Source organism: Oncorhynchus clarkii, unplaced genomic scaffold, assembly GCF_045791955.1.
Source record: "Oncorhynchus clarkii lewisi isolate Uvic-CL-2024 unplaced genomic scaffold, UVic_Ocla_1.0 unplaced_contig_8566_pilon_pilon, whole genome shotgun sequence".
Taxonomy (NCBI): Eukaryota; Metazoa; Chordata; class Actinopteri; order Salmoniformes; family Salmonidae; genus Oncorhynchus; species Oncorhynchus clarkii.
Genome location: NW_027257975.1, coordinates 251040 through 275511, shown reverse-complemented (window position 1 = coordinate 275511; position 24472 = coordinate 251040). Strand labels below are relative to the sequence as shown.

At 43.6% G+C, this 24472-nt stretch overlaps 2 protein-coding genes and 1 pseudogene across 2 annotated transcripts; 2 read left to right on the top strand and 1 right to left on the bottom strand.

The window, feature by feature from the left end:
* Positions 1-6: 6 nt before the first annotated feature.
* On the top strand, positions 7-15849 carry LOC139394362 (collagen alpha-2(VI) chain-like; annotated as a pseudogene).
* A 142-nt stretch (positions 15850-15991) lies between these two features.
* On the bottom strand, positions 15992-17518 carry LOC139394364 (large ribosomal subunit protein bL32m-like). The gene is made up of 3 exons (XM_071142410.1): positions 17355-17518; positions 16877-17055; positions 15992-16491 (listed from the first exon to the last, which is right to left on the bottom strand). Exons 1-3 carry the CDS (start codon positions 17446-17448, stop codon positions 16237-16239), a joined length of 528 nt encoding a protein of 175 aa, XP_070998511.1. The 5' UTR covers positions 17449-17518; the 3' UTR covers positions 15992-16236.
* Positions 17519-17541: 23 nt separating this feature from the next.
* LOC139394363 (proteasome subunit alpha type-2-like) lies at positions 17542-23941 on the top strand. Its single transcript, XM_071142409.1, has 7 exons — positions 17542-17630; positions 18123-18199; positions 19244-19376; positions 19492-19614; positions 20975-21056; positions 22541-22672; positions 23316-23941. Exons 1-7 carry the CDS (start codon positions 17590-17592, stop codon positions 23430-23432), a joined length of 705 nt encoding a protein of 234 aa, XP_070998510.1. The 5' UTR covers positions 17542-17589; the 3' UTR covers positions 23433-23941.
* The last annotated feature ends 531 nt before the right edge of the window (positions 23942-24472 follow it).

The window sequence follows — 24472 nt, the reverse complement described above, 5'->3', positions numbered from 1 at the left end:
CCCCGGCTCCAGTACGCTGTGGTCCTGACTGACGGCCACATCACTGGCAGCCCCTGTGGAGGGGTCTCACGGGCCGCCGAGGCTGCCAAGGCAGCGGGCATCAAGATCTCTTGTAGTGGCCACCAACGAATACACCATGGAGAGTGAGCTCAAGCGGATCGCCAGTTCTCCTGTGGAGCTGTATAGGAAAGACTACATGGCATTCCCAGCTAGCAACCGCCAGGCAGCTGTCAACAGGATAACTGACACCATGGTAGGTTTAGAGTGAAGCTTCCGTTTGTGAAGTTGACAGTTGTGCTGTCATGGTTGATGCCAAGTTGTGTCAGTGTTACAGTGTCTGTGTGTTTTATGTATCATAGTTTGTGTCAGTGTTACAGTGTCTGTGTGTTTTATATATCATAGTTTGTGTTTAATATGCTGTAATTTCTTTCTCGTTCCAGATCAAAGAGGCCGAATTTGAGGTGAGTCATATGAAGCACTGAGGGATGTAGAATGAACGACACAATGGTCTTCTTTTTAATATTTGAAACCTCATATATATATATTTTGTGTGATATCCAATTGGTAGTTACAATCTTAACCCATTGCTGCAACTCCCCTATGGACTCGGGAGAGGCGAAGGTCGAGAGCCATGCGTCCTCTGAAACACGACCCTACCAAGCCGCAATGCTTCTTGACACACTGCTCACTTAACCCGGAAGCCAGCCGCACCAATGTGTCGGACCGTCCAACTGGCGACCGGCCTGCCACAAGGAGTCGCTAGAGCGCGATGAGACTGCGACACAGCCTGGGATCGAACCCGGGGCTTTAGTGACACCTTAACGCACTGCAATGCAGTGCCTTAGATCGCTACGCCATTCGGGAGGCCCATATTTGAAACCTCTTTGACCATATCTTCTGTGATTTCTCTCTAGTGCCAAGCCCCGATGTGCATCCAAACAAAAGGAGCTGTCGGGCCAAAAGGATACAAGGGAATGAAAGTAAATAAGCAATCTCTTATTTTGATAAACCTAAATATGCATTGGTTTATGACACTTCATGACATCAATGTTTGTTTTGTGTCTTGTAGGGTGCGAAGGGAACTAATGGTGCAATAGGAGATCCTGGACAGCCTGGGCAACAGGTTAGATTAAATACACGATGACACAATACAGGACGTACTAGCCAATTACATTCAATATGATTTTACATTTAATTTATGTTGGCTTTTTTTCCCTACAGGGAGACCTTGGTATCGAGGGCTCGATAGGTTTGCATGGACAGAAGGTAAGAGGAATGATGATATTTCTAACTTTGATATTTGTCTGTGCCATGCTGCTTTGATTTAATATTTCACACATTATTTACCTAATATATATTTACAGGGTCTTCCAGGCCTCAAAGGAGAGAAGGTAACATATTAGAAAATGCTCTAACCATTTGTTACTTGTGTATATACTACCAAGCTTGTTATAATACTGCATTGCTGTCTGTATTTGACGTCATGTTTTGTCCTTGTTTCACAGGGAGATATTGGTGGATCTGGTCCGAAGGTACTCCTTTTCCATTGTGATTAATACATCTCAATCATGATTGGTTCATTAATGATTTCATTAGATTGATGAGCTACATGCTACATTTGGCGTAGTCGGCAGGATTCAGTTCATTAGGACAAGCACTATTGTCACCAATTAACAATGAACAATTTACTCAATCGGATCTCGTCAGGGTCAAAGAGGATCTCCTGGGTATAACGGCATTGATGGCGAAAAGGTACGTCTTATTTATTTGCTTACTTATTGATAAAAAAGACTGTATTTAGACATGTCTAGTTAGTGATGTCATCTACTTCGTTGTTTTCCAGGGAAAGACTGGCACCACTGGGACACCTGGATGTAAAGGAGACGCTGGCATGTCGGTGAGATAATGCAGCGACGTTGAGGTGTGAATGTAACGTACCACACAGCCTGTATGCATTGTGGTTATAAATGTCCTCCTCCATCACCTTTGCGGTCTCACAGGGAGAAGCCGGTCTTGCCGGGGACTTTGGTATCAAGGGTGACACGGGCAAGTCAGGTGAAAAGGTAGGTGGATTCTTCACCTGATTCCTGGATTTAGCACCTTTGTACAGTGTCCTGTTCCATATAGAGTCATAATACCCATAAAACCTAGCGGTCAAACAGGGAAATGTTTCCAATCGTTTATTCACCATTCATTTTTACCATAGAGTATTTTAAAAACACTTAAAATAAGAGCTACAAGTGAAGTCGGAAGTTTACATACACCTTAGCCAAATACATTTAAACTCAGTTTTTCCACAATTCCTGACATTTAATCCTAGTACAAATTTCCTGTTTTAGGTGAGTTAGGATCACCACTTTATTTTAAGAATGTGAAATGTCAGAATAATAGTAGAGAGAATGATTGATTTCAGCTTTTATTTCTTTCATCACATTCCCAGTGGGTCAGAAGTTAACATGCACTCAATTAGTATTTGGTAGCATTGCCTTTAAATTGTTTAGCTTGGGTCAAAGGTTTTGGGTGGCCTTCCACAAGCTTCCCACAATAAGTTGGGTGAATTTTGGCCCATTCCTCCTGACAGAGCTGGTGTAACTGAGTCAGGTTTGTAGGCCTCCTTGCTCACACATGCTTTTTCAGTTCTGCCCACAGATGTTCTATGGGATTGAGGTCAGGGCTTTGTGATGGCCACTCCAATACCTTGACTTTGTTGTCCTTCAACCATTTTGCCACAACTTTGGAAGTATGGTTTGGGCCATTGTCCATTTGGAAGACCTATTTGCGACCAAGCTTTAACTTCCTGACTGATGTCTTGAGATGTTGCTTCAATATATCCAAATAATTTTCCACCCTCATGATGCCATCTATTTTGTGAAGTGCACCAGTCCCTCCTGCAGCAAAGCACCCCCACAACATGACGCTGCCACCCCCATACTTCACGGTTGGGATGGTGTTCTTCGGCTTGCAAGCCTCACCCTTTTTCCTACAATAATAATGATAAATAAAAAATAATGATGGTCATTATGGCCAAACAGTTCTATTTTTGTTTCATCTGACCAGAGGACATTTCTCCAAAAAATACGATCTTTGTCCCCGTGTGCAGTTGCAAACCGTAGTCTGGCTTTTTTATGGCAGTTTTGAAGCCGTGGCTTCTTCCTTGCTGAGCGGCCTTTCAGGTTATGACGATATAGGACTCGTTTTACTGTGGATATAGATACTTTGTACCTGTTTCCTGCAGCATCTTCACAAGGTCAATTTCTGTTGTTCTGGGATTGATTTGCACTTTTCGCACCAAAGTACGTTCATCTCCAAGAGACAGAATGCGTCTCCTTCCTGAGCGGTATGACAGCTGTGTGGTCCCATGGTGTTTATACTTGCGTACTATTGTTTGTACAGATGAACGTTTTACCTTCAGGCATTTGGAAATTGCTCCCAAGGATGAATCAGACTTGTGGAGGTCTACAATTTTTTTCTGAGGTTTTGGCTGATTTCTTTTGATTTTCCATGATGTCAAGCAAAGAGGCACTGAGTTTGAAGGTAGACCCTGAATACATCCACAGGTACATCTCCAATTGACCTCCAATTGACTCAAATGAAGTCAAAAGCCATGACATAATTTTCTGGAATTTTCCAATATGTTTAAAGGCAAAGTCAATTTAGTATGTGAACTTCTGACCCACTGGAATTGTGATACAGTGAATTATGTGACATAATCTGTCTTTAAACAATGGTTGGAAAAATTACTTGTGTCATGCACAATGTAGATGTCCTAACTGACTTGCCAAAACTATAGTTTGTAAACAAGAATTCTGTGGAGTGGTTGAAAAAGGAGTTTTAATGACTCCAACCTAAGTCTATGTAATCTTCTGACTTCAACTGTATGTTTTGTGTAGGCTTATCCTGGCGTGACATTTTGATAACCGCGTAAATCTCTATATATTGATTTTTATCAATATATTCGCCTGTATTTACCCCCCAAAAATGAAATGCTAATTATCTTCTAATGTGGCTACCATAAAGAACTACAAATGCCACGATGCTGATCTGGACGAGACTGCCGAATCGAGGTAAGAATCTCTGGATTAACTATCTAATTTTTAGCTACATTTAGTTATAAATAAATTGATTAAATCTCTTTAAATGTACAATTATGTGAACTATCTTGTGCAAGTTTTAAATTTACACAATACCTTAAAAGGTTAAAAGGTGTCAGCTAGAGATGACGTGCAGGAGCTTGCAGGGATTTGTAGTCTTGCATGATGTCTACTTTGATGCTAATTAGCGAGAAAATAGAGCCGAACGTCCAATAGAGATTTACATGGTTATCAAAACATCACACCAGGGGAAGTCTACACGATACACAGCCCTTATTTTAAGTTTTTCTAAAATGAATGGTGGAAAAACGATTGGAACCATTTCCCTGTTTGACCGCTAGGTTTTATGGGTATTATGACACGTCCACTGTGGGGCTCTATAGGCTACCTGAAACATGAGTCTTGTGCACCTGGTACATCCTGTATTGTTGTTGTCTTCAGGGTGTTGCTGGGCAGAGTGGCAGGCCTGGACCACAGGGTGATCATGGAGACAGTGGAGATAAGGTCTGGAGCGCCATCTGAACGACACGTTATCAGAAACACTATCAACTTGTAGTTATTTAGACAATAATACATTAAGTGTGACTGTTACAGGGTGTTGCTGGCTATATTGGAAACCCTGGTCTGCCTGGGCAAAAAGGAAACAAGGTACTATATCGGCTCAGAGATTAACACAGTTTACTAACCAGGAGTATTAGGCTGCCAAATCAAACCACCCAAAAAGGTACTATATCGGCTCAGAGATTAACACAGTTTACTAGCTAGGAGTATTAGGCTGCCAAATCAAACCACCCAATCATCTGCTTAAACAATATTTCTGTTCATTAGGGTAAAGCTGGACCTGGTGGAAGTCCTGGCGACACTGTGAGTCTCATATTGAAGTCTGTATTAAATAAGCTGTAGACCAAGTGATAGTGTCTTCATACAGCGTTGTGAGTTGCACAACAATCACACAAGAAAGAGCAGGACTCACAACATTTACATTGACACGTTTTATTTGGGTCCTGGTGAAACATGAGAACATGTCTCTTTCAGGGAAGCAGAGGAGACAGTGGCAGAGCTGGACGACGGGGCAAGGCTGGCAAGAGAGGAGATAAGGTTTCCACCAACAAACTACAAACATCTCATCTGTTTTTACTGCATCACAATAGTCGATTCGATGTTGGTTGTATTCATTGTGTTGCATCTTGCAGGGAGAACGAGGCCCAGAGGGGGGTGAATCCATGTTGGTTGTATTCATTGTGTTGCATCTTGCAGGGAGAACGAGGCCCAGAGGGGGGTGAATCCATGTTGGTTGTATTCATTGTGTTGCATCTTGCAGGGAGAACGAGGCCCAGAGGGGGGTGAATCCATGTTGGTTGTATTCATTGTGTTGCATCTTGCAGGGAGAACGAGGCCCAGAGGGGGGTGAATCCATGTTGGTTGTATTCATTGTGTTGCATCTTGCAGGGAGAACAAGGCCCAGAGGGGGGTGAATCCATGTTGGTTGTATTCATTGTGTTGCATCTTGCAGGGAGAACTAGGCCCAGAGGGGGGTGAATCCATGTTGGTTGTATTCATTGTGTTGCATCTTGCAGGGAGAACTAGGCCCAGAGGGGGTGAGAGGAGTTCCTGGAGAGAATGGAGAAGAAGGAGCAGCAGTGAGTCAACTTTTAATAAATCAAATGTAATCAATATGCAGGTGTTGTATTTCAATCAATACATTGAACTATCTTTTTCAATCCCTATCATATCCATCTCATACCAGGGGGCACCAGGTTTCCCAGGGGTCCGTGGTCCACCAGGTGAGGGTGGAGAGGCGGGACTTCAGGTGAATACTGCCCTAAATAATTATAATAATGAATACTGCCCTAAATAATTATAATAATAGGTTATGTAATGAAATGAGAAAATCATATTCTGCCCTGTCACCATCCGTGTCCATGTTTTCTGCATGTCCTCGTTAGGGCTCTCAGGGGGATGCAGGGGACTTTGGCCCCCGAGGAAACACTGGAGCAGCAGGAGCCAAGGTAAATTGATTTGGGTTCAGCTTTTAACACTTAAACTGCCAGGCCTCGATTCCCCCCTTTCTCTAAAAGGGTAGGTAAACATCAACGTAACTACATGTAACATATGGATTTGTATCAGACCTCAGAATAAGATCCAGATGCAGACAGTTTGAATAACAGATGTTAATTAACAAAACAGGGGGCAGGCAGGCAGAGGTCAGTAATCCAGGACAGGGTCAGACAGGTATAGAACGACAGGCTCAGGGTCAGGGCAGGCAAGGTGGTTAAAACCAGAGAAACAAGGGTTAGAGAGAAACATGAGTACAGGGGGAAAACACACTGGTAGGCGTGATGAGACAAGACAAACTGGCAACTGGCAGACAGAGACCACAGGTATAAATGCACAGGGGATAATGGGGAAATGAGCGACACCCGGAGGGGGGTGGAGACAAGCACAAGACAGGTGAAACAGTTCAGGGTGTGACAGATTTGCATTAGTATACGCATGAAAAGTCCCAATGCAAAGTTACACCTCTCTTTCCCATTTTACGAGTTATTACATAAAACAGATTAGAATTCAGTCAAATGCCAAGTCATGCCGGGAAATGCTTTTACGGGGTGTGATGTAATATGGAGGACCCAGCAAGCCAGCCTCCCTATAATGTTACTCCAACTCACAACTACTGGTTTCAATAAAAAATAAAAAAAATCTGCCCATTTACAAGCAAATACTTTATTAATTTATTGTTACAAATCAGCTTACGAGGTTGCAAGCCAACTAGCCTGCTAACATTATCCCTACCTGCCTGCTAATGTTACGTTAGCACTGCATGAGTCAGCCAGTTGCTATCAACACCTAGCTTACAGCTATATTAAAGTAAACCAAAGTTTTGGAGATACATAACACCCTCTAACCAGTTATCAAATAATGTTACTGGTAAATGCCGTTAATTTAGCCAGCAAGCCAGCTGAAGTTAGTTAGTCTATCTAGCCTAGCCAGATAACTAGCCTAGCTAGCCAACCAGCACAGTCGACATAGGTAAGTAATAAACCAGAGAACACCACCAACTAGTCTAGCACCGGCAAGAACCCACAGAACACACAAAAAAATCCAGCAGATATAAAGTACAGAGAGCGGAGACTGGCCGATTGACGGCTGAATTAGCTACCAAAGAAGAGCCAAGGAGAGAGGCGCTTCAGAAAAAAAGAGTGGTAGCCTACTTCACTGAGATCATGAGGCCCCCACCTGTGTGGAATCTAATTGGTTGTTTACATTTCACCTCCTCGTGATTGGTAGATTGTAGCTCACCAACACTTAGTCTGCATGGCTAGTGGCTAACATTAGCCAGCTCGAACTAGCTAACGCAGAGTAGATTCTCCATTAGAGGTTGAGAAATTGTGCATTGTCGGTAGTTTTGAAAATATCCGGAAATAAGTTAATAAATATGAAATATCCCCCCAAAATAACTGTTTTTTAGTTATAGGTAACCAGTTTAAATAAAATGTTTAAAAAATATATATACTGTATATATATATATATATATATTTCACCATTATTTTTTTCAATTTTAAGTTTTATACAGTTTCCTTGTTTTTCAATCAACACAAAACACATTCCACATTCACAGATGTGGCAGACTTTAAAAAAATAATAACTAGCAATAATAGTCAGACAAATGTTATTTTCCCTGATTATTTTCAAAGGAGTAAAGGAGTAGCACCCTTTCTCAGAAAGGAGTCTATAGATATAGGAGATTTTGCCTTTAATGGATTGTGCTGTAGCGAGAAGGGTTTCAACTTCATTCAGCTGAGCTCTAAACCTCCTCCTGGAAGTAAATGAGGCAATGACGTGTCTAATTGGAAGATACAGTGGGGAGAACAAGTATTTGATAACCTGCAAAATCGGCAGTGTTTCCTACTTACAAAGCATGTCTGTCATTTTTATCATAGGTACACTTCAACTGTGAGAGACGGAATCTTAAACTAAAATCCAGAAAATCACATTGTATGATTTTTAAAGTAATTAATTAGCATTTTATTGCATGACATAAGTATTTGATCACCTACCAACCAGTAAGAATTCCGGCTCTCACAGACCTGTTAGTTTTTCTTTAAGAAGCCCTCCTGTTCTCCACTCATTACCTGTATTAACTGCACCTGTTTGAACTCGTTACCTGTATAAAAGACACCTGTCCACACACTCAATCAAACAGACTCCAACCTCTCCACAATGGCCAAGACCAGACAGCTGTGTAAGGACATCAGGGGTAAATTGTAGACCTGCACAAGGCTGGGATGGGCTACAGGACAATAGGCAAGCAGCTTTGTGAGAAGGCAACAACTGTTGGCGCAATTATTAGAAAATGAAAGAAGTTCAAGATGACGGTCAATCACCCTCGGTCTGGGGCTCCATGCAAGATCTCACCTCGTGGGGCATCAATGATCGTGAGGGATCAGCCCAGAACTACACGGCAGGACCTGGTCAATGACCTGAAGAGAGCTGGGACCACAGTCTCAAAGAAAACCATTAGTAACACACTACGCCGTCATGGATTAAAATTCTGCAGCACATGCAAGGTCCGCCTGCTCAAGCCAGTGCATGTCCAGGCCCGTCTGAAGTTTGCCAATGACCATCTGGATGATCCAGAGGGGGAATGGGAGAAGGTCATGTGGTCTGATGAGACAAAAATAGAGATTTTTGGTCTAAACTCCACTCGCCATGTTTGGAAGAAGCATGAGTACAACCCCAAGAACACCATCTCAACCATGAAGCATGGAGGTGGAAACATCATTCTTTGGGGATGCTTTTCTGCAAAGGGGATAGGACGACTGCACCGTATTGAGGGGAGGATGGATGGGGCCATGTATCGCGAGATCTTGGCCAACAACCTCCTACCCTCAGTAAGAGCATTGAAGATGGGTTGTGGCTGGGTCTTCCATCGTGACAATGACCCGAAACACACAGCCAGGGCAACTAAGGAGTGGCTCCGTAAGAAGCATCTCAAGGTCCTGGAGTGGCCTAGCCAGTCTCCAGACCTGAACCCAATAGAACATCTTTAGAGGGAGCTGAAAGTCCGTATTGCCCAGCGACAGCCCCGAAACCTGAAGGATCTGGAGAAGGTCTGTATGGAGGAGTGGGCCAAAATCCCTGCTGCAGTGTGTGCAAACCTGGTCAAGAACTACAGAAAACGTATGATCTCTGTAATTGCAAACAAAGGTTTCTGTACCAAATATTAAGTTCTGCTTTTCTGATGTGTCAAATACTTACGTCATGCAATAAAATGCAAATTATTTACTTAAAAATCATACAATGTGATTTTCTGATTTTCTCTCACAGTTGAAGTGTACCTATGATAAAAAATTACAGACCTCTACATGCTTTGTAAGTAGGAAAACCTGCAAAATCGGTAGTGTATCAAATACTTGTTACTCCCCACTGTATATATATTTTAAAATGGATCTTGGCACATTGAATTCACTGCAGAGCTCTTAAAAAGGATTTCACTGTCGTGGTTTTCTGATGAAATAGGTCTGAAAAGGTCCTGATTCCTAGAGTATGCCAAAGATTAAAGTTGGCATCCCTCAGGGCTTTTGGCAAGTCTGGGTTGCATACAGTAGGCGAGTGAGAACATATTTGGGAGGAAATGCACAGGTATTTCTTACAGTCCCTCCATGCTAGTAGGGTGCTGTAAATCAAAGGTTTTGGCTATGTTGCCCACTTCACTAAAGCTATTAATGAATATAATTGAACTTAGGGGCAATGAACCACAGGATTGGGCTTCTGAATCCATGTTGAGTTGTCTGTTTGTGATCATGCATGTTGCAGATTTGGGCAGACCAGTAGGGAGGGAAGGGCAAGACCACCCTTAGATTCAGGTTTCGATAGAGTGGAGAACTTGATCCTAGGTTTTTTATTGCCCCATATAAATTTGGTGATGCTTTGGTTGGTTGTTTTGAAAAATGAAATGGGGAGATAGCATGGGAGCATCTGAAATAAAAATATAGATTAGACGGATATAATGACATTTAGGGGGGCGGGTGGGTCTTTGGATATCGGCTATATGTTGTCTTACCTCCTTTAGTCATAACAGTAATCGCTTTCAGTCATTGGTCCATTTCTCAGTGACCAGGATTGTCCTTAAAAAAACGTTTTGTGCCTCCCGGGTGGCGCAGTGGTTAAGGGCGCTGTACTGCAGCGCCAGCTGTGCCACCAGAGACTCTGGGTTCGCGCCCAGGCTCTGTCGCAACCGGGAGGTCCGTGGGGCGACGCACAATTGGCCCAGCGTCGTCTGGGTTAGGGAGGGCTTGGCAGGTAGGGATATCCTTGACTCATCGCACACCAGCGACTCCTGTGGCGGGCCGGGCGCAGTGTGCGCTAACCAAGGTTGCCAGGTGCACAGTGTTTCCTCCGACACATTGGTGCGGCTGGCTTCCGGGTTGGATGCGCGCTGTGTTAAGAAGCAGTGTGGCTTGGTTGGGTTGTGTATCGGAGGACGCATGACTTTCAACCTTCGTCTCTCCCGAGCCCGTACGGGAGTTGTTGCGATGAGACCAGTTTGTAGCTACTAACAATTGGATACCACGAAATTGGGGAGAAAAAGGGGTAAAAAAAAACAAACAAAAACATTTTGTCTCTTCGGGAGTTTTGAAGTGTCGCAGGGCTCCTTGGTGAAGAAGCCGTCTGGGTATTTGAATCCCCTAAAGATGCTTCGGTCAATGGAGTATTTCTTCACCTCGTCAAACTCTCGGCGTGTTCCAGCTGACAGGTCCTGGTGTAAAGTGAGTTTGGCGTTTCCCACTGTAATGGTGTTGATTTTCGGCGCCTGTAGGACTCGTTCCTTGTCGTTGAATCTCATAAAACGTATGGTGATTGGGTGCGGTGGTTGTCTGGCTGCTGGTGGGGGCCTCTGCTCGGTGAGCTCTCCCGAGTTCTATGGGCCTGTCGGTGGGCAGGTGGAGCCACTCATGAAGTTTGTCTTGCAGGTAGCGGATCAGTGGCATGTTTCCCCTCTTCTTTTTCGCCCAGATTTAATAGAACACAATTATTATTTCGCCCCCTGCTTTCCAGGTCCCCTGTTCTCTTCCAGATGCGTTGATGATTTTTGTTGTTGATGTCAGGCAAAGCATTTTCCAGGGTTGTCACCTTGCCCCCTATCGCACTGAGTTGAGAGTCAATGCCATCTAATTTCATGTTGAGTTCTGTACGTTGGGATCTCAGCTCAGAAAGGATGTCTTCGACAGAGTGCGAGGTTGGCATTTGTTAGGCCTCGGGGGGGGGGGGGGGTCCTCTTGCTAATGGCGCTAGCTGTTTCTTGGAGGCTTTTTCCGCGGATAATGCTCAAGTCCGGGTAAAAATGGCACCTGTAATGTAGCCGCCATGACTTTCTGACTAAAGATAAAGGAGTTTTAACTTGAAGTGGAGGTAAGATTAAGAATGGTAAACTACTTGTGCGGAGCTCTTAGTTCATGCGGCCATCTTGTTTGAGGGTGTTACGAATCCCTTTGGTCCGGCAGGGGGGGGGGGTAACTAGACCCGTAACATACCTCATGCAAAGTGTAATAGTGACAAAGTAACGGTGCGAACAAAAAAACCCACAGACAACTTAATTACACTGTGTTGTTAATAAGGCACGAGGGGGTGTGGTAGAGGGCTTATGTACCACTCCTAAGTGCTGTTCTTAGGCACGACGCAACGCAGAGGTATATTGGCCATATACCACAACCCCCCGAGGTGCCTTATTGCTATTAGAAACTGGTTACCAACGTAATTAGAGCAGTAAAGGCCTCCCGGGTGGCGCAGTGGTTAAGGGCGCTGTACTGCAGCGCCAGCTGTGCCATCAGAGTCCCTGGGTTCGCGCCCAGGCTCTGTCGTAACCGGCCGCGACCGGGAGGTCCGTGGGGCGATGCACAATTGGCCTAGCGTCGTCCGGGTTAGGGAGGGATTGGTCGGTAGGGATCTCCTTGTCTCATCGCGCACCAGCGACTCCTGTGGTTAGAGTGCGCGCTAGCCAAGGTTGCCAGGTGCACGGTGTTTCCTCCGACACATTGTGGCTTCCGGGTTGGATGCACGCTGTGTTAAGAAGCAGTACGGCTGGTTGGGTTGTGTATCGGAGGACGCATGACAACCTTCGTCTCTCCCGAGCCAGTACGGGAGTTGTAGCAATGAGACAAGATAGTAGCTACTACAACAATTGGATACCACGAAATTGGGGAGAAAAAGGGGTAAAAAATAAAAATAAAAATTAGAGCAGTAAAAATAAATGTTTTGTCATACCTGTGATATACGCCTGCCTGAATCAGCATTCATGGCTCGATTCACCCAGTTCACCACATTTGTGATATCTAAATTCTAACAACATATTTATTTTGGAAGAATAAAGAAAAAAATGCAGTTATTTCAATGATTTGTTCACATGCAGTCAAAATGACACTCGACGCGCTGCAACAGGCCTATAATAACACATACCTGAATCTGACAAATGGAACGTTGAGGTTATGTTGGAAACTGTACAGAGTACTGAGTAGGGCCCCCCCTAAACATTTCCTACGAGGGGAAATTATTCTTTGTTGACATTCCCTGGTCACGTTCTTTTCTTAGAATGAGAAAGTGGTCTTACAGTGTTTTTTTGTAGTACACCTTCACAAGAACGGTAGCTGAGGCAAAAATAAAGTTCTAGAAAATGGGAGCTAAACAGTGCTAAAAAATGCTGTTTGTCTTTTTTTAATTGGTAGGGAGATAGAGGAAGTGATGGATACAACTACCCAGGACCCAGAGGGAACCAGGTTTGAACTGCAGCCGACAGCTAACTGAATAACAAAATACCATTTTAATGTGTTTTGGTAATTAATTTGGATTGGTAATCCTGTTTTAATTAGTGCGATTGACAAACATGCTAACTCAACCTTACTATCTCTTAGGGAGGGAGAGGAGACCCTGGTTTACCTGGACTGCAGGTAATCATATGTACCTGTTCTTAGCCGTCCATATTTAAAATCTGAAAATGTTCGACCCTTCTATTTCACTACCATGTCTATATTTTTTAACAGGGCACCAGAGGTTATAATGGAGAGAAAGGAGCCCAGGGAACTACAGGAACAAAAGGATTGGCAGTACGTATAGCAGGGTAGCCTAGTGGTTAGAGTGTAGGGACGGCAGGCCGCCTAGTGGTTAGAGTGTAGGGACGGCAGGTAGCCTAGTGGTTAGAGCGTTGGACTAGTAACGAAAGGTTGCAAGTTCATATCCTCGAGCTGACAAGGTACAAATCTGTCGTTCTGCCCCTGAACAGGCAGTTAACCCACTGTTCCTAGGCCATCATTGAAAATAAGAATTTGTTCTTAACTGACTTGCCTAGTTAAATAAAGGTAAAATTAAAAAATATCATGAACAGAGATATTATATTAATAAATGCACTCGTTTATTTAAATCAATTTATTTATTTCTATTAAAAAAAACGTGTGTATTGTTTAACAGGGGGAGCCAGGGCAAGAGGGTGTTCCTGGGGACAGAGGAGTGAGGGGGTCACCTGGACCACTGGTGAGTCTTATTCCTATGTACACATACCAAGGTACATTTAGTTCTCATTTGTGATTCATTTCATCCACTAAGAGTCTGTCATTGGTCATTAAATGTTTCTATTGATGGTGTCTAGGGAGTACCTGGTACTCGTGGGGCCTCTGGTCTATCGGTAAGTAACTGACTTTATTTGTTCATCCTGATTGACAGATATCTTTCATATCCCTTTACTCTCTCTGAGAGAATGCTGATGAATATTCTCAACTTTCAGGAGTGTGAAATCATGGGATTTGTCAGAGAAACATGTGGCTGCTGTGGTAATGGTTTATCTTAATGACAACCGATTTTCCTTGTAATAATAAAAAATGCCCAAGTCTTATTGTTAACTGTCTCTCTGTGCAGATTGTGAAAAGGTTTGCCCTCCCCTGGACCTGGTGTTTGTGATTGACAGCTCTGAAAGTATTGGAAAAACCAACTTTAGCCTGGCTAAAAACTTTGTCATCAGTGTAGCAAACAGGCTTGGGAAGATGGCCAAAAACATATCTGACGTCTCAGGTAAACTTCATGATACTGTGTTACTACTACAACCACTGTTTGAATGGAAAAACAATAGATCACCAATATTTAAAATATATATATTTTAAACATGTAATCAATTTTATTCCCTGAACTACTTCTAAACCCCCAAAAGGGTCTCGTCTGGGTGTGGTTCAGTACAGTCACCAAGGGGCGGTTCAGGCCATCAGGATGGACGATAGGGGCATCACCTCTGTGACCTCCTTCAACACAAAGGTCAAAGCCATGGAGTGGATCGCTGGAGGCACCTGGACTCCCTCTGCCCTGAAGTACACATACGACCATCTGATAGTTCCAGGTCGCAGGGGGAGGACCAAGGTGGTGGCCATAGTTATCACAGACGGTCGCTACGATCCTAAAGACCTGGATAATCTTGGAGCCCTGTGTAACGGAGTGGACGTGTATGCCATCGCCATCGGTGATATGTTTGACTCTGGGGCAGAGAGGCAGAATCTGGAGATGATTGCCTGTAATATGGGCGACCGGGTGAAGACCCTTAGTGTCTACGCTGATCTTACTGCTGAGGAATTCTTAGAGGAAATAGAACAAATCCTCTGCCCAGGCAAGTCTATGTCAGCATCCCAAATGGCACCCTATTCCCTATATAGTGCACTACTTTTGCCCAGAGCTCTATATAGGGAATAGGGTGCCATTGGGATGCACACTACATTTTATCAACAGTTCCAAGGATTTTATTTTGTGAAAATTACCAACCCTGACTAATGAACTACATTCACTTCTCTTCTTCTCTAGAACCAGAGATGATCTGTCCAGACCTGAAGTGTGCCTCGGGTGAAAAGACTATTTATTTTTTTATTGATGTTTTTACATCTAATAATGGGACTGAGTTTTTTGGTATTATTTTATACTGCACTAATGAAAATCACTGACCTTGATTATTTGTTCAGTTGGAAATGATATATTAATGTCTTTCCAATATATTCTGCATATGTAAATTACAGACAACTACAGATGTATTAAGAGTTTATGAATCAACAGTCTGTATAACATTGACTTTTCTATTATTGTCAAAGATTTGAGTTTGGCTCCACTGATCCAGCGCCCCGTAGACATCCTCTTCTTCATTGACGGTTCTGAGAGAACAGGGGGCAGAAACTTCATCAGCATCCTGCGCTTCATCGGGAGACTCTCCCAATCGATCCCTCTCTCCAAGGAGGTCTCTTTAGGAGCTCGCTTCGCCGTGCTGCAGTTTGGAGGGGAGCAGGACCCAGAGGTTCTTCTGGACTTCTCCAACAACCACAGAAAGATTAGCTCCCTGGTCTCTAATGCAGTCTACCGAGACTTATCCTCCACTCTGGGCAGCGCTATTCTCTACGCAACTGAGAACCTTGTCAGTAACCCTGGAGGTCGGTTCAGAGGGGTACGTCCAGACGCAGAGCTCACCTTTGTGTTCATTACAGACGGAGTGACCTCAGACAAGAACTTTGCTGAGGGTATTAGAGCCATGAGAAGGGCCAACGCAGTGGGTGTTGCTATCACAGTGGGATCAGATATTGACAGGGAGCGGTTGCTGCAACTCACTCTTAGGGACAAAGCTCTTATCTTTAACCTGATGAGTTTCAATGACTTGGCCCTCCCTGGGGTTGTTAAACACATGGCTCATTGCCTTGGTTAAACCAGGTTTGAAATATATTCAGGGCCCCATTTGATTTAACACGGGGAGTGTAGGCTAACTGAAAGACCTAGAACTGATTTCATATGTCCTTTTATGTATCTTTTCTATAATTAGTTTTTATTAGACTACATTTAAAAAAAAAAGATGTGTTACTAATCTAATTGATTTGTGACCCCAATAAAGCCTATTTTTTTTTCAAATAAAGATTTATTCTCATTAATAACAAAGGTATAGGATGTTTCTACCAAAATGTAGAGGATGTACAATATGTGACATTGTAGCCATGTTCCAATAACAAGACAAAGAAAATGAACCACATTTGAAGGTTCAACAACAAAAATGCTGCTGTTGATTTTTTTAAATCAATGCATTTACTTCAATACAGAAACTGGGATATTAGCAACCTAATTACTGGTGTGACTAAATGCTACCTCAATAGATACTGAACCAGGAGGGTCGTTTTCTGTTTCTCTCCACTATCCTCTTGTCTTTGTCGGACTCCCATGGACTCTCGCTGTCATACAGGACCAGGGTCTCCTGCGCTGGTGTGTTGAGAGGCCTGCCCTCCATGGCTTTAATCTGACCTCGGATCAGCGCTGTCTCCTTCCTGATCTTCTCATAACAGAACCCACACAGAATATGCTTCTGCTTCAGGTGGCCACACTCCACGCACGGCTCAATGTTGGTCTGACAAAGAGGGGGAGAGAGAGAAAGGGGGGATAGGGAGGGGGAGAACGAGAGAGATGAGGGGGAGAGAGAGAAAGGGGGGATAGGGAGGGGGAGAACAAGGGAAAGAGAGAGATGAGGAGGAGAGATTAAGAGAGATGAGGGGGAGAGAGAGAAAGGGGGGATAGGGAGGGGGAGAATGAGGGAGAGAGAGAGAAAGGGGGGATAGGGAGGAGGAGAACGAGGGAGAGAGAGAGCACAAAACAGAAAAATCTATTGCCTTTTCAATTGTGTTTATTGCAATATTTATTACATAGAATATGCTACATACAACTGGACATCAGAGGACAATAATTACAGGTGAAATGTTACTCAGTGAAATGATACAAGTAATCAAAGTTAATACCTTAACTTTGAGCATAAAGCTTGGGTCTCGTCTTCTGGTCCTGTTGATTTCTATTGTGCGTCTCTTTTTGGGTGCTGCCATCCAGAATACATTGTCCAGGAAGCTGGGCTCCGAGGTCACCTCTTGCTCATCGTGGGGATGTGGGAGGATGCTGGGCCCATGGACAGCTAGAGCTGGGGCTGATTAGAAACAAAACACACAGAGACACAATCACATATCAACAATCTATGCAATAGACAGAAACGATGTATGTATGTCACCACTCAGTATACATCTAGTTGTCTACTCATAGATTGAAGCACGTATAGAATCGTACATCATCATAGTTCTTACTGTCCAACACAAAGTCATAGATTATGCAGGGTAACATAGCTACCATGGAAGTTTTAAAGCTAGCTTACTAGTTAGTTCGAGTGTTAGCCAGCCAGCTAGCTACAAATAAACACAAGGCAGAATGTTGTGTAAAGCTCAAACTCACCAAACTGTCTGTCAAGTCCTGTAGCCTGTATAATTCTGCATTCCAGCTGTAACAACGAACGTCTCAAAAAACACACGAAACCAGACGAATTCATAATTTTAGAGGTTTGAGTAGTGCCTTTACACTCATGTCACACAGCTCACGGTCATTGAATCACATACGTCATTGAACTGCGACAACCGAAGAACCAATTGCATCTTGTCATATAACGCGTTATCACCAGTACTGAGCAAATATGGGAGAAAGGGGGTACAGTTTCTCACTCACCACATTCAGGTAACTTTTACAAATTACTGTAGTAGCAACAGTTTTGTTAGTTTGGTTATTGCAGGAAGACATTGAAAGGAAGAAGAATCGAGATCGAGCGAGTTGTTTAGAAACCAGACTGTTGCTTGGCGGTGGTTTAAAGCTTTGTCATTCTGTTACTCTGGCTAGCTAATGTTAGGCTAGTAGTAGGAAGTGTGATGTTTCTTTTTCAAGATCTTCAAACAGGCAATTTTGATTTCCAATACATTTAGTCTCTTCATACCATTTGCTCTCTTTCAGTAATTAAGTGGTTAGCTGAGTTGCGATCTTTTCAAAAAGGCATCTGGCTTTGCTGTTGCAAGTTTACATTCACTTTCAGTTTGTTGATTGCTGAGTGAGACTGAGTCACTAGCTAACGTTACACCAATAAATCTAAACTCTAAAAGCACTGATCAGACCAAGACTAAATTATTTGTCATGACGTCATTAATGAAAAGTTTAAACAATTTCCCTCCCACACAGCCCATCTGGTAAACTGGTCCAGATTGAGTATGCCCTGTCAGCAGTAGCAGCAGGAGCCCCCTCAGTGGGAATCAAAGGTAAAGAAGACTTAAAATGATCACCCAATATGACTGCGTTCACACAGGCAGACAAATTTTGATCATTTTTCACTTGAGCTAATCTGATGAGAGCGAAAAATCAGAAGTCGCTGCCTGTTTAAACGCAGCCCATGTATGTATACAGTGGAGCAACCACCAGGTAATGGCTTTTTGTATGCAGGCATCTTGTATATATGTGTCCATGGTACCAAACTCTTTTAAAGAGCAACTGCCCCTAAAAACCAACTTCTATTTTAGAAGACAGCCTATGTGCCATCGATATGAGTCAGTAACATTTATTCTAATGTCAAAATTGACTGCAAAGTGTAAATAGGATACTTTTGGTCATAAAGTCAGTTTTGTCCAAAACAGATTTTTCTACCGGAGTATGCCACAACGTAAATGAAGGTTGGGTTTATTTCAACCCGGTCCACAGCTGGCAGCAAACAAGTTCTCATCCATTTGGAGTGTAGCTGCATGCGACCCGATCGTAATGCCTGTGGTAAATGTGGTTTGACTTTGGATATCCCTAAATATTGAAAACATTGAATGAGAAATAAAAAGTGTGCAACGTGAAAATATTGCCTAATTTACATTGTTATTTATTGACGGTTCCATTCTAGGCCCAGAGATGGGCTATCCAAAGTCAAACCAATTTTGCCACGGAAGCACACCAGCTGGCTAAAGCAAATCGGCAATATAATTTGGCTAACTCTTCCCACCTGCGAACACACGAGACCCCCATATCAAACCACACCTGAAACCAACTCACATTTTAATTCAGTCATGGCTGCTGGGATTTTTAAGGCTACGTTTAGATTTTTTTTTTTTTTACTGATTGGTCTTTCGAACACTCAGATCAGCTCTGAAAAAGATCTGATGTGATTGGTCAAAAAAACAACTAGTGGAAAAAAAATATCAGTATTGAGCTACCTGTCGAAACAGCCTTAATGAACCAAATCTAAAACAAGGCCAAATCAAGAAGTTTAGCCGCATTACAGAAGACAGTCAAGATTTTGATGGTTTCTTTCTCCCCGTTTAAAGCCTCAAATGGAGTCGTTTTGGCAACCGAGAAGAAACAGAAGTCTATACTGTACGATGAGACGAGTGTTCACAAAGTCGAGATGATAACCAAACATATTGGCATGGTCTACAGTGGAATGGGTCCAGACTACAGGTACATCCTGGTGTGTGTGTGTGTGAGGGAGACTGCCTTTCCTTGAGTTTCTAAATCTTGGGTTTACAACAGGGACAAGAATATCTTAGAAATGTATATCTTTGTTACTCTGCAGGGTGCTGTTGAGGAGAGCGAGGAAACTGGCCCAGCAGTACTTCCTGGTCTACCAGGAGCCAATCCCCACAGCCCAGCTTGTCCAGCGGGTAGCCTCTGTCATGCAGGAGTACACACAGTCTGGGTCAGTTCTGTTCTGTTTTGTGGGTTTCCTCAAGTTTGATCAGGCTGGCCGACTGAGTGTGCAGGCTTTTGATCCAACCTTGCTGAAACACCACTGATTCAGCTTATCAAGGTCCTGCTGACCAGCTGATTGGTAAAACCAGGTGTGTTAGGATTTTCCTTCAGCCCTAAAGCCCTTACACCCAGTATAGAACCAGGTGTGTTAGGCTTTTCCTTCAGCCCTAAAGCCCTTACACCCAGTATAGAACCAGGTGTGTTAGGCTTTTCCTTCAGCCCTAAAGCCCGTACACCCAGTATAGAACCAGGTGTGTTAGAGCAGGGCTGGCTGAAGGAAAAGCCTAAAGCCCTTACACCTAGTATAGAACCAGGTGTGTTAGGCAGGGCTGAAGGAAAAGCCTAAAGCCCTTACACCCAGTATAGAACCAGGTGTGTTAGAGCAGGGCTGAAGGAAAAGCCTAAAGCTCTTACACCCAGTATAGAACCAGGTGTGTTAGAGCAGGGCTGAAGGAAAAGCCTAAAGCCCTTACACCCAGTATAGAACCAGGTGTGTTAGAGCAGGACTGAAGGAAAAGCCTAAAGCCCTTACACCCAGTATAGAACCAGGTGTGTTAGAGCAGGGCTGAAGGAAAAGCCTAAAGCCCTTACACCCAGTATAGAACCAGGTGTGTTAGGCTTTTCCTTCAGCCCTAAAGCCCTTACACCCAGTATAGAACCAGGTGTGTTAGAGCAGGACTGAAGGAAAGGCCTAAAGCCCGGACACCCAGTATAGAACCAGGTGTGTTAGAGCAGGGCTGAAGGAAAAGCCTAAAGCCCTTACACCCAGTATAGAACCAGGTGTGTTAGAGCAGGGCTGAAGGAAAATCCTAAAGCCCGGACACCCAGTATAGAACCAGGTGTGTTAGAGCAGGGCTGGCTGAAGGAAAAGCCTAAAGCCCGGACACCCAGTATAGAACCAGGTGTGTTAGAGCAGGGCTGGCTGAAGGAAAAGCCTAAATCCCTTACACCCAGTATAGAACCAGGTGTGTTAGAGCAGGGCTGGCTGAAGGAAAAGCCTAAAGCCCGTACACCCAGTATAGAACCAGGTGTGTTAGAGCAGGACTGAAGGAAAAGCCTAAAGCCCTTACACCCAGTATAGAACCAGGTGTGTTAGAGCAGGGCTGAAGGAAAAGCCTAAAGCCCTTACACCCAGTATAGAACCAGGTGTGTTAGAGCAGGGCTGGCTGGAGGAAAAGCCTAAAGCCCGGACACCCAGTATCTTTCCACGAGGGTTGGCCACTGTTGAATTACAATATCCATGTGTGTTGATAAAGTAGTTGTTTTCACCTGAATTTCTAGAGAGTAACATCCTGTGTTTTTTTCAGTGGAGTGCGACCCTTTGGTGTGTCACTGTTGATAGCTGGATGGGATGATGATCACCCTTACCTCTTCCAGTCAGATCCCTCTGTAAGTATCCATGGTAGTATAAACACACTATCGTTGAATTGCTTCACTCCTAGGCCGAGTCTAGACAGTTCATGGAGCTTTTGTGTTCTGATCATGGAGTTCTAATCATGGAACTCCGAACTCGTCATGCGTCTAAACCTACATTTTAAATGTGTCCTGATTCCCTTTTCCTGCGCTATATTAAAATGCCAGAATGCATAAGGCAAACGGTGGAACAGGCTACATCTGGTAACAACACAGCAAGTTGACGGCAGTAGCAAACTACTGTAGCTAACTAGCCAGCTAACCTCTGTAACTAGCCAGCAAGCTAGCTAGCAAAGCTAAATGGATTGCAAATAGGCATAACAAAAAATTGTTTTACCAATAAAAAAAAAATAAAAATCCACCTTTATTTAACCAGGTAGGCCAGTTGAGAACAAGTTCTCATTTACAACTGCGACCTGGCCAAGATAAAGCAAAGCAGAGCGACAAAAACAACAACACAGAGTTACACATAAACAAAACGTACAGTCAATAACACAGGCAGCCTGATTAAATAAGCTAGCAGGCTAGCATTTATGAAGCCAGCAAACACATTCCACACTAGGAACATATTTCCTTCAACTTTTTAATGAAAAAAGGCGCCTCTCGCTCCCAAAACACGTGCTGATGACAGTGGGCGACGGTAGCCTGATTGTGTCCAGACTGAGGAGAAATCCGTACAAAATGTGTCCCTGACCACCACCTGAAGTGGTCTGCCAGATCTGAACACAATCCGACCACAACCAGTCCTTTCAATGCAATCTTCGTATTCTGATGGCAGAAGTTGCATGTAAGTGTCAAGTGTATACGGCCCAAGTGTCTTCTCTACTGTTACATGTGCATATGTTACGGACGTTGCTTGCTTAGCGAGTACCCCCCCCCCCCCCCCCAAATTCGGCTCTTACCTGGCTCGAACACACGTGGCTGCCCTCCTTGACAACGTTTCAATGGTTTGAGCCACCCAAAAGTGTACTAATCGGATGGCTCCATCCGTGACATTTCAAGCTAGCTGTGGAGTGAGCTTACTTCTTAACTCTGTGTTGCCCAGCAACAGCCCCAAAACATCACTGCTCTAGAGGAGATCTGCATGGAGGAATGGGCCAAAATACCAGCAACAGTGTGTGAAAACCTTGTGAAGACTTACAGAAAACGTTTGACCTCTGTCATTGCCAACAAAGGGTATATAACAAAGTATTGAGATCAACTTTTGTTATTGACCAAATACTTATTTTCCACCATAATTTGCAAATAAATTCATAAAAAATCCTACAATGTGATTTTTCGGGATATTTTTTTCTCATTTTGTCTGTCATAGTTGAAGTGTACCTATGATGAAAATTACAGGCCTCTCATATTTTTAAGTGGGAGAACTTGCACAATTGGTGGCCGACTAAATACTTTTTTGCCCCCACTCTACATAGTTTTTTCCGGTACTAACTATATGATTATTTTGATGTACACAGGGTGCATACTTTGCATGGAAAGCCACAGCGATGGGAAAGAACTACGTCAATGGGAAAACATTCCTAGAAAAGAGATATAACGTGGATCTGGAGCTGGAAGACGCAATCCACACAGCAATCTTAACCTTGAAGGTAACTCCTCTCACCTGCAGCTTTAGTACTCTTCCCTCTCAGAAGTGTTTAAGAAACACAGTAGAGGCCTCCCGGGTGGCGCAGTGGTTAAGGGCGCTGTGCCAGCTATGCCATCAGAGACTCTGGGTTTGCGCCCAGGTTCTGGCCGCGACCGGGAGGTCCATGAGGCGACGCACAATTGGCCTAGCGTCGTCCGGGTTAGGGAGGGCTTGGTCGGTAGGGATGTCCTTGTCTCATCGCGCACCAGCGACTCCTGTGGCGGGCCGGGCGCAGTGCGTGCTAACCAAGGTTGCCAGGTGCACGGTGTTTCCTCCGACACATTGGTGTGGCTGGCTTCCGAGTTGGATGCGCGCTGTGTTAAGAAGCAGTGCGGCTAGGTTGGGTTGTGTATCGGAGGACGTGTGACTTTCAACCTTCGTCTCTCCCGAGCCCGTACGGGAATTGTAGCGATGAGACAAGACAGTAGCTACTACAACAATTGGACACCACGAAATTGGGGAGAAAAAGGGCAACAAAAAAAAAACACATATGTGATACTGTGTTTTAGGTTAAACCTGGAATAGTTTGAAAACTTTATGATTTAATTTATCATAGTGTTCTATTGAAATCCATGCATTTTACTGTTCTGTGTGTGTTTTTAAAGGAAAGTTTTGAGGGTCAGATGACAGAAGATAACATTGAGGTGGGAATCTGCAACGAGGCAGGTTTCAGAAGACTCACCACAGCAGAGGTCAAGGACTACCTGGCAGCCATTGCATAAAATGTCCCCTCCATGGGGGTCTGTTGGCATGGACTCATTCAGATCAGCTGTTTACTTTTTTACAAACCACATACCAATACAGTTTTTTTGCAGTTTAGCAGATTTCAACAATTTGTCTTTTTTTTTCTCCGGTTATACCTAGTCACATACTACTAATAAAATACGATTTATGTAATAATATTTTGGCCTTTGATCAATTTTTGTTTTCTACATATAATTTCCTGTTTGGTTTCAGTTTGCGATTTGATAATTAGTTGTTTAATTCTCAATTTCTCACTATATTGCGAAAGTGTAAATATACATTCTGCATGAAATTAGTCCCCCCCCCCCCCCCCCCCAAATACAGGCCTTCAGAAAGTATTCATACCACTTGACTTATTCCACATTTACAGCCTGATTTCAAAATGGATTAAAAAATAAATAAATCACCCATCTACACACAATACCAAATAATGAGTGTTTTTGTAAATGTTTCCCAATTAATAAAAATGATTTACAGAAATGTCTAACTGACATTAGTAGCCTTTTCACACCCATTTCCTATAACACTCCAAATTAAAGCTCAGGTGCATCCAATTTCCTATGATCTTCATTGACGTTACCACAACTTGATTGGAGTCCACCTGTGGCCAATTCAATCGTTTGGACATGATTTAGAAACACCTGTCTATTTAAGGTCCCACAGTTGACAGTGCATGTCAGAGGGACTGGGGTTTCCAGGAGGAGTAATGGCGACTGGTAACAGTTGACAGTGCATGTCAGAGGGACTGGGGTTTCCAGGAGGAGTAATGGCGACTGGTAACAGTTGACAGTGCATGTCAGAGGGACTGGAGTTTCCAGGAGGAGTAATGTGGACTGGTAACAGTTGACAGTGCATGTCAGAGGGACTGGAGTTTCCAGGAGGAGTAATGGCGACTGATAGAGCTTTTTGAGTCGACGCGAGAAATTCAAGAATTTAAAAAAACCCGTTTGCTACTACAGAAGGAGTGGAAAGAGCTTGGATATGTGGAAATGGACACCATGAAATGAGATGTGTAGAG

Coding starts and splice junctions, on each gene's coding strand:
- LOC139394364 (XM_071142410.1), bottom strand. CDS start 17,448: ATGAATTCGTCTGGTTTCGTGTGTTTTTTGAGACGTTCGTTGTTACAG. Junction 17,056..17,354: donor AGGACTTGACAGACAGTTTG/GTGAGTTTGAGC, acceptor GTTTCTAATCAG/CCCCAGCTCTAGCTGTCCAT. Junction 16,492..16,876: donor GCTTTATGCTCAAAGTTAAG/GTATTAACTTTG, acceptor CCTCTTTGTCAG/ACCAACATTGAGCCGTGCGT.
- LOC139394363 (XM_071142409.1), top strand. CDS start 17,590: ATGGGAGAAAGGGGGTACAGTTTCTCACTCACCACATTCAG. Junction 17,631..18,122: donor TTCTCACTCACCACATTCAG/GTAACTTTTACA, acceptor CCTCCCACACAG/CCCATCTGGTAAACTGGTCC. Junction 19,615..20,974: donor CAGGAGTACACACAGTCTGG/GTCAGTTCTGTT, acceptor TGTTTTTTTCAG/TGGAGTGCGACCCTTTGGTG.